Source organism: Carlito syrichta, unplaced genomic scaffold (assembly GCF_000164805.1).
Source record: "Carlito syrichta isolate Samal-C Ts95f unplaced genomic scaffold, Tarsius_syrichta-2.0.1 Scaffold316279, whole genome shotgun sequence".
Taxonomy (NCBI): domain Eukaryota; kingdom Metazoa; phylum Chordata; class Mammalia; order Primates; family Tarsiidae; genus Carlito; species Carlito syrichta.
The window spans coordinates 54372-64125 of NW_007260375.1; the positions used below are offsets into that span (position 1 = coordinate 54372).

General features: G+C 54.0%; 1 protein-coding gene across 1 annotated transcript in view; it reads left to right on the top strand.

Moving 5' to 3' along the window:
• The first annotated feature begins 4937 nt into the window (after positions 1-4937).
• The window catches only part of DHCR7 (7-dehydrocholesterol reductase), a 13480-nt gene continuing 8663 nt past the window's right edge, over positions 4938-9754 (top strand). The window contains exons 1-3 of the mRNA XM_008074029.1: positions 4938-5041; positions 6445-6667; positions 8968-9058. Of these exons, the coding sequence (XP_008072220.1) occupies positions 4944-5041; positions 6445-6667; positions 8968-9058 (412 nt within the window). The 5' untranslated portion in view covers positions 4938-4943. The remainder of the gene's footprint in view (positions 5042-6444; positions 6668-8967; positions 9059-9754) is intronic.

Here is a 9754-nt window from a genome sequence, read left to right on the forward strand (position 1 = left end):
GAGACCTCATCTCTACAATAAGTCAAAAATGAGCCGGGCGTGGTAGCGCGCACCTGTAGTTCCAGCTACTTGGAAGGCTGGGGCGGAAGGATCGCCGGAACCCAGCAGGCCAAGGCTGCGGCCACTGCACTCCAGTCTGGGTGACAGAGTGAGACTCCAACTCAAAAATAAAAAAAAAAAAAAGGAAAAGTCAAACGCTGGAGCGTCTGCTCTCAAACGTCAACTGTTGCCTGTGTGTCTTAGAAGTGACATCCACACACTCAGAGTACATCCCTCCTCCATGCCCAGTCATCTGTTGTCAAGGATGTTGCTTGCGTGTTTATTGCACAATTCGGTGCTTGTGTCAGAAGAGTTGAGTTCTGGGCAAATGAACTCTGTAATAAGCTGAAAATGTCTATTTGGTCTTGTTTTATTTTATTTTATTTATTTGTGAGTCAGAGTCTCACTCTGTCGCCCAGGCTGGAGTGCAGGGGCCCGCTCACAGCCACCACTGCCTTGACCTGCATCAGGTGATCCCTCTGCCTCAGCCTTCCAAGTAGCTGGAACCACAGGCATGCGCCATCATGCCCAGCCAATTTTTGATTGATTGTAGAGACAAGGCCTCACCTAGTTGTCTAGGCTGGTCTTAAACCCCTGGGCTCAGGCAGTCCTCTCGCCTTGGCCTCCCGAAGTGCTGGGATGACAGACTTGAGCCACTGTACCTGGACTGGTCTTGTTTTATTTACTGATTTGTTGAGTCAGGGTCTCGCTCCATCACCCAGGTGGGGAATGCAGTGGCACAATCACGACTCACCGCTGCCCCAACCTCATGGGCTCAGGAAATCCTCCCGCCTCAGCCTCCTGAGTCGCTGGGACTACAGGCACGCGCCACCATGCCCAGCTAATTTTTAAATTTTTTTTTGTAGAGGTGAGGTCTTACTGTGTTGATTTTTTTTTTTTGTAGAGATGAGGGCTTGCTATAATGTTGCCCAGGCCAGTCTCGAACCCCTGGCCTCAAGCGATCCCTCCCACTTGGGTCTGTGCTTGCTCCAACCCCTAGAAGATAGACATCTCCCTTGCAGCCACACTGTCCTCTTGGTTTCTCCCAGCCTGTACTGAGGTTATACACTCTGTGGACCTTTGGCAGTTTTCCAGCTGGTTCGATCATTGAAGGATCTGGTTGGTGCCAGGCTTGGGCTCCACGGGGCTTAGCTCTGACTCGAGGAGGAAGGATGCCGGCCTGCTGGCTTAGCCTTCCTGGGAGGCAAGCGTGTGTGGGTGCTCCAGATGAACGCGGGTCGGTGGGAAAACTAGGGATTCCGGGCGGGAGGTGCTGAACGGCACAGCTTGACTGGGAAGCGAGAGTGGGCTGTGCATCAACATGGGATCTGGCAGGTGTGGGCATTTCAGCCCAAGGAGCAGCCTGACCGCATGAGACTGCCCGGGAGGGGACCTGCTGAGAACCAGGGGCCGTGTCCAGGTGGCTCTGATCTGGTGCTGTCCAGGGCCATGTCCAGGTGGTTTTGATCCGGAGCTGAGTGACAGCACTTCTCAGGGGCAGGCTTTTTGTTGTGTTTTGTTTTGGGTCAGGGTCTCACTCTGTCGCCTGGGCTGGAGTGTAGTGGCATGATCACAACTCACCACAGCCTCGACTCTGCTGAGTGCAAGTGATCCTTCCGCCTCAACTTCCCAAGTTGCTGGAACTACAGGTGCATGCCACCACACCCAGCTAATTTTTTAAACATTTATTGCAGAGGTGAGGTCTCAGACCCCTGGACTCAGGCAATGCCTCCCAAAGTGCTGGGATTACAGGCATGAGCCACCATACCTGGCCAGCCCGGCAGGTTTTTTGTTTTTTTTTGTCCACTTCAGTTTTACAGATATAAGCAGAGTGGTGGCCACATGTCAGGTTCTGTGTTCTGTATTTGAGGCTGTGAGGGCATGGCTTCTGCCTGCCAAGAGCTCTGCGTCCTCCCTGGTACATCAGAAGAACTTCATAAACCTGTGTGGAAATAAGTGTTGCAGCCAGAGTCCTCACACTGCATGATGACAATGTCTTTTATTTATGTTTTTTTAGGTGGAGTCTCACTCTCTTGCCCAGGCTGGAGTGCAGTGGCACAATCACTCACAGCTCACCCCCAGTCTTGACCTCCTGGGCTCAGGCGATCCTCCTGCCTTAGCCTCCCAAGTAACTGGGGCTACTACCACACCCAGCTAATTTTTTGATTTTTTGCAGAGATGAGGTCTCGCCACATTGCCCAGGCTGGTCTCGAACTCCTGGACTCAAGCATTCCTCCTGTCTCAGCCTCCCAAAGTGCTAGGATTGCAGGTATAAGCCACTACTCATGGCAAAAATACCTTTCATCATTGAAATTTTTAAAATAAGTGTAAATTTTTAAAGTAATCTGTGCTTACATTTTTAAAAGTTCAGAGTTTTAAAAGCTTTACAAAAATATATCCATAGTTCTCTACTGCATCTCATATCCCACAGTTACGCTTGCCACCAGCAAATACTTTTCATCTCTTAGCTACTTTTGTGTTGTCTGTACCTGCTTATTGCCAAGTAATTTCCTTTCACCACTCCCAACTTTGCAAATTTCCTTCTGCACATCCAGTAGCCAGCCTGTAATCAGAGTTCACGTTGTTATGACAAAGTTACCAGCATTCATGGTTGGGCGCAGTAATGTTTTGTAATCTGGTTTCTCGTTTCTCCCCTTGTATGGCTTTTTATTTTTCCTGGGGTTAATGGTTGCTTCCCTTTTTCTCACCTGGCAACACGGCGAGACCTCATCTCTACAAAAAAATCAAAATATTAGCCAGGTGTGGTGGCAGTCCCAGCTACTTGGGAGGCTAAGGCAGGAGGATCACCTGAGTCCAGGAGGTCAAGACTGGTGAGCTGTGATTGATTGTGCCACTGCACTCCAGCCTGGGCAAAAGAGTGAGATTCCGATAAAAAAAAACAAATAAAAGACGTTGTCATCATGCAATGTAAGAACGCTGGTTGCAACACTTATTTCCACACAGGTTTATGAAGTTCCTCTGATGTACCAGGGAGGAAGAATTCTTGGCAGGTAGAAGCCATGCCCTCACAGCCACAAATATAGAACGCAGAACCTGGCACGTGGCTTATGCATCTATGCACCTGTTGTTACTTTTCTTCTGAATGCTCTAACACGACTGTCATACATATTGGTAATTTTTCTTTTTTTTTGAGTTGGAGTCTCACTGCATCACCCAGGCTAGGGTGTAGTGGCACGCTCACAGCCACCGCAGCCTCGATCTACTGGACTCCGGAATCCTTCCGCCTCAGCCTTCCAAGTAGCCGGAACTACAGGCATGCACCACCATGCCTGGTTAATTTTTTTGACTTATTGTAGAGACGAGGTCTCTCCAAGTTGCCTGGGCTGGTCTTGAACCTGCGGGCTCAGGCAGTCTACTCACCTCGGCCTCCCCTGGTGCTGGAATGATAGGCTGAGCCACCAAGCCTGGCCTCATATAGGTAATTTTTCTACACACTGAAACATAACCTGATCCATCATTTTTTTTTTTTTGAGTTGGAGTCTCACTCCTTAACCCAGGCTGGAGTGCAGTGGCATGCACACTCACAGCTGCTCTAGTGTCGACCTGCTGGACTCTGGCGATCCTTCGCCTCAGCCTTCCGAGTAGCCGGAACTACAGACGTGCACTACCACGCCCAGCTATTTTTTATTTTATTGTAGAGACGAGGTTTCACCAAGTTTCCCGGGCTGGTCTCGAACCTGCAGGCTTGGGCAGTCCACTCGCCTCAGCCTCCCAAAGTGCTGAGATTACAGGCTGAGCCACTGAGGCCAGCCTATTTTTTATTTTTATTTTTATTTTTGAGTTGGAGTCTCTGTCACCCAGGCTGGAGGGCAGTAGCATGCTCCCGGCCACCGCAGCCTCAGCTTGCTGGGCTCAGGCAGTCCTTCCACCTCAGCCTTCCAAGTAGTTGGAACTACAGGCATGCATTACCACACCCAGCTAATTTTTTTTTTTTTTTTTATTGTAGAGATGAGGTCTCGCCAAGTTGCCCAAGTTGGTCTTGAACCCATGGGCTCAAGCAATCCTCTTACCTTGGCCTCCCAAAGTGCTGGGATTATAGGTGTGAGCCACTGCTCTCAGCCAATCTCTAATATTTTAAAGCTTTACAGTTATGGAAGTGGGGTTGTCTCTGCTTCCTCTGAATAATAACCATGGAGAGCAACTTTGGGTACCGAGAGAGTTTCTCCTCCCACACTTTTTTTGTGGACTGTTTGAAGGTTATTTGGGTCTCTGTATGGGCCACTATTTTAGGCCCTGGTCACAGAGCCATAATGAAGAGGGCACAGGGTCCCTGCTCTTGAGGAGCTTATGCTCTCACATGGGAGGCCATAGACATTGCACGTGTGCACAGATGACAGTTGTGGACGGGTGCGAGTTATTAAGGAGGTCAGGGGCAGGTGGAGTGTCTTGGTGGTGACCTGGCGGCAGCCGCTTCAGATGGTCTGGAAGGGAAGGTCTCCCGAGGGGGCACATTTTATACACGCCTCCAGACTTGCTGTCAGCAAGGAGGTGGCTGGTGTCGTGAACCAGGGGACTTCTATTCAAGGATGAGTCAAGATCCCCGAGTCCCTGGCGCACAGGGACCTGGGGTAGGGGGCTGTGTGGGAGGGAGGGGAGGTGGAACTGACTCAGGCTGTAAGAAGGTCAGATGCCCTGGCACTGCCCTGGCACCATCTGGAGAACAGAGTGGGAGCTGGCATCGGAAGGCCGAGTGGGTAGTGGCTGCAGGCTCCGCGAAGATGGTTATCTCTTTCCCGCCTGGAGCCTTGCTGGGGAAAGGTTTCGGGGAGGTGGGCAGAAGGGACCAACCCTACTGGGCTGTGAGCTACAGCGGGTGTGGTGGGGAAGGGGTGCCTACTCTTTGCGGACCGTCTGAGCGAGCTGCCTCCTCTCTGCAGGGCACAATGGCGGCAAAATCCCAGCCCAGCGCTCCCAAAAGCAGGAGTCCGGGTGGCATCACTGATGACAGGGTTGCGTCTCAGGGCCAGTGGGGCCGTGCCTGGTAAGAGTCCGGCTCGCTCTCCCAGCTGGATAATAAAGTGTGTCTCAGGGCTGTTTCTAGATGTTGGGATTTTACGGGCTCAGAGAATGTTACATATTTTATTATTGTTAAGACTGCAAAAGGTAAGCTGTTTCTACTCTAAGGTAAGAAATTGAAAAAGAATGTGGAAAATGCTGTCACCAAATGGTGTAGAAACATGTGGACTTGTTCGTTTGTTTTTTGGGGTTTTTTTTTTGAGTCAGAGTCTCACTCTTGTCACCCAGGCTGGAGTGCAGTGGCACGCTCCTGGCCACTGCAGCCTTGACCGGCTGGGCTCTGGTGATCCTTCTGCTTCAGCCTTCCAAGGAGCTGGAGCTCTAGGTGCATACCACCCCGCCTGGCTACTTTTTTGATTTATTGGAGAGACAAGGTCTCACCAAGTTGCTGGGGCTGTTCTCGAACCCATGAGCTCCAGCAATCCTCTCGCCTTGGCCTCCCAGAGTGTTGGGATGACAGGTGTGAGCCACCATGCCTGGTGAAACTGTGGACTTAGAGGGCAGCTGGTCCCTCCACTCTCCTGGGGATATGTTGTCGTGGGTTTTTTGTGTGTGTGTTTTAACATTTTTTTGACCCTTTGATGTCCTTGTCTGTCCTGGCTCCTGTTCACTCTAGAGTGAGAGGGACTTGGGTGTGGGCAAGCTTCCTCCCTGACTGGGAACAAGGAATCTGCGGACTGTGGTGGCCGTGAAGGGCCTTTCTGCATCCGTCCTCTGGGCCCCGGGACATCCGAGAGCGTCCACAGAGCGAGCCATCGGTGGGTGGATCACGGGCGAGCAGGCGTGTTGAGTGACTTCTCCAGCCGTGGGGAGGACTCGTGTTGAGAGCTGACGCCTCTCTTGGGATGTGTGGGTGGGTTAGGACGTCACGTCCCATGCACGTGGCCATCTCAGGGTCCTGAGTGGGGACGGGGAGAAGGTGGAGGGTCCCCGGTAGGATTGCCATGTGTACCTGGCAGGAAGGTGGACTGGCTCTCCCTGGCGTGGCCATCTCTAGGTCCTGAGGGGGACAGGTAGCAGGCAGAGGGCCCCCAGTGTGACTGCCGCGTCTGCCCTGGCAGGGTCGTGGACTGGTTCTCACTGGTGTGGCCGTCCCAGGGTCCTGAGGGGGAAAGGGAGCGGGTGGGGGGCTGCCAGCGTGACCTCCATGTCTGCTCTGGCAGGAAGGTGGCCTGGTTCTCGCTGGCATGGCCATCACAAGGTCCTGAGGGGAACGGGTAGCAGGTGGGGGCCCCCAGTGTGACTGCCGCGTCTGCCCTGCAGGGAGGTGGCCCGGTTCTCGCCGGCATGTCCATCTCCAGGTCCTGAAGAGGATGGGTAGCAGGCTGGGGGGGGGTCACAATGTAACTACCATGTCTGCCCTGGCAGGGAGGTGGACTGGTACTCGCTGGCGAGTGTCATCTTCCTGCTGGTGTGCGCGCCCTTCATTGTGTATTACTTCATCATGACATGCGACCAGTACAGCTGCGCCCTGACCGGCCCGGTGCTGGACATCGCCACCGGGCGCACTGGGCTCTCAGACATCTGGGCCAAGACCCCGCCTTTGACAAAGAAAGCCGCTCAGCTCTATGCCTCATGGGTGGCATTCCAGGTGAGCAGTGGTGGGGCAGGAGCGGGGGCAGCGGGTATCCTCCGGCTGGGGCAGTCCTCCCATGTGTCTGGGACTTGGGATCCTGAATCCGGCTGACGTTTGGGTTCTGGGGACGGAGCAGGGCGTTCCCTAGACTTGGATGTACCCAGGTTTGTCATGAGATGTACAGATGGACACCTGTAGCCTCCGTGTCTGAGCCACCTCGGACTGTCTGAATGCAATTCTGAAGCGTGTCCAGCCCGGCCGGGACAGGCTGAGCATACGAACAAGACCCCGAGGGAGGGCAGGGCCGGCCCCGGGGAAGCCCCCCACACGGCAGGAGTTGTGCGCTCGCCTCTGCTTTGGGAAGGAGCAGCCCGGTCCCCACAGGCTGTGCCTCCCCGGAGGCTGCAGCGTGGTCCCAGGTGAGGATGTCCCTGGCTCTGTTGTGACCCCCACCCCCACCTCCCAGTCCAGAGTGAGTCCCCTGAGCTTTGCACAACAAGCCTAGCGAAAACTGTGGTGCAACTTGCTGCCTTGACCCAGGAGGTTTCCAGGGAAACTGGGCTGGAAGAGGGCAGGCCTGGGTATTTCACCCCGGGAGGAAGGCTTGGACTGTAAGGAGCTGTGTCTCCCGGTGTCTGAGCTTTGGGGCCTCGGCATCCCTCTTATTCGGGCCTCTTGGTCCCTTTGGGTGAAAAGTGACAGGGTGGCAGGAATCACAACAACCACATAGCATGTCCATCTGTCCATTGACGCATACCCCTGTCTACCAAGAGATGTACACGCTGTGTAGGGTCTGTCCATCCCGGGAACATGATTTGGCAGTAAAAAGAAATGGAGTTCTGACATGAAAACACCTTGAAAACATGGTGCTAGGCCGGGCGTGGTGGCTGAAGCCTGTAATCCCAGCACTTTGGGAGGCTGAGGCGAGAGGATTGCCTGAACCCAGGAGTTCGAGACCAGCCTGGGCAACCTGGCGAGACCTTGTCTCTACAATAAATCAAAAAATGAGGCCAGGCATGGTGGCTCACACCTGTGATCCCAGCGCTTTGGGAGGCTGAGGCGAGAGGATTGCCTGAGTCCAGGGGCTCAAGACATCAGCCTGAGCAACTTGGTGAGACCTTGTCCCTACAGTAAACCTAAAAATTAGCCAGGCCTGGTGGCACATGCCTGTGGTTCCAGCTACTTGGAAGGCTGAGGAGGAAGGACCGCCTGAGCCCAGCAGGTCGATACTGGGGTGGCCGTGAGTGTGCCACTGCCCTCCAGCCTGGGCAACAGAGTGAGACTCTGACTCAAAAAAAAAAGAAAAGAAAGAAAACGCGGTGCTGGGCAGAAGAGGCCAGTCACAAACGACCACATACTGTGTGATTCCATTTCTGTGAAATGCCCAGATGGGCAGACCCACAGAGATGGGAAGTCCAGTTGTTGTGGGGGCACAGGGAGAGGAAAAGGGGGGTGGCTACAGGAAGGAATGGGGACCCTTTTGGGGTGATGAAAAGTTCTGAGATTAGGTAGTGGCCATAGTTGCACATGTGATACATGCACTTTAAAAGAGTGAATTTTCAGGAGGCTGATGCAGGAGGCTCGTTTGAGCCCAGGAGCTGGAGGCCGCAGTGAGCTGTGAGTGTGCCACTGCACTCCAGCCTGGGCAACAGAGCAAGACTGACTCCAAAAGAAAGTGGGTTTTATGGCTCCGGATTATATCTCAGTTCCTTTTTTTTTGAGTTGGAGTCTCACTCTTGTCACCTAGGCTGGAGTGCAGTGGCACACTCATGACCACTGAGGCCTCAATCTGCTGACTTAGGTGATCCTTCCGCCTTGGCTTTCTAAGTAGCTGAACCTACAGGCGCGCACCACCATGCCCGGCTAACTTTTGTGATTTATTGTCTCACTAAGTTGCCCAGGCTGGTCTCGAACCCTTGGGCTCACGTAAACCTCTCACCTCGGCCTCCCAAACTGCTGGGATTATAGGCTGAGCCACCGTGCCCGTCCTGTTTCTTAAATGGCTTGCCCAGAAGGGACTGGGCGAGAGGGGTGAACTCTCCACAGGGTACGGGTAAGGCTCCCGGAGGAAGACTGCCGAGGCGCCTTTGCTGGGGGACACGTTACTCGTTCAGGTGTCCCTCCAAGCCTGCATTTGTCCTGCAGTCCAAGCCACCAGAAGCCATAAGCTCTTCTGGAATGAAAAAGCCCTAATTCCAATTTGTCACATTCTCACTGCGTATTCATTCACATTGGTGGCTGGGTAGGGAAACCAGGGCGTGTCCACACAGCAGCGCCCTCCCAGCTGCAGGTGACTCGGCTTCACGCTGTTCCAGGTGCTTCTGTACATGGTGCTGCCTGACTTCTGCCACAAGTTTCTGCCCGGCTATGTAGGAGGCGTCCAGGAGGGAGCCGTGACCCCAGCAGGTACCCTGTCCCCTCCCCTCCGCCCTCCCCTGTCCCCACCCTGCCCTCTCACAGGGCCTGCCTCCCTCCATGCTGCCCCTGTCCCAAAGACTCATGTCATAAGAGTGAGTTTTCCTTGGAAACTTTTCACTGCACCAGGACTTGAGTTGATGGACAGGTGGGGCCATCCCAGACACAAGCTGGAAATCACTTTCCTTGATAGGGCGTGGTGACGGGCCCCAGACTTCTCCCTAGTCCCATGGCGGGGGTATATCCTCAGGCCTGGGAGCAGCTTCCTGCAGAGGCCACTGTGGCTTCCCGGACCACCTGCTGGGAAGCCTGGTTCGTGCGTTCCTCACTGTCATGGAGAACCTGTGGAGAACCCAGCTTCTGCCATGCTCTGGGTGCACGTGGGAACCCCACTCCATCTCTGCCTGCAGAGAGCTCTCTGTCCAGTGGGGGCCTGGCAACTCCCTGATGGTTACAAGGGGAACTCAGGACACTGTTGGCACCCATGATGGGTGGGTGAGTGGATGGATGGAAGATGGGTGAATGAATGGATGAGAGGAGGGATGGATGGATGGGTAGATGAATGGATGGTTGGGAGAGTGGGTGGGTGGATGAATAGATGAGTAGAAGGATGGATGGGTGGGTGGGTGGATGGATGGATGGATGGAAGGATGTATGGATGGATGGCTGGATGGGTGGATGGGCCAA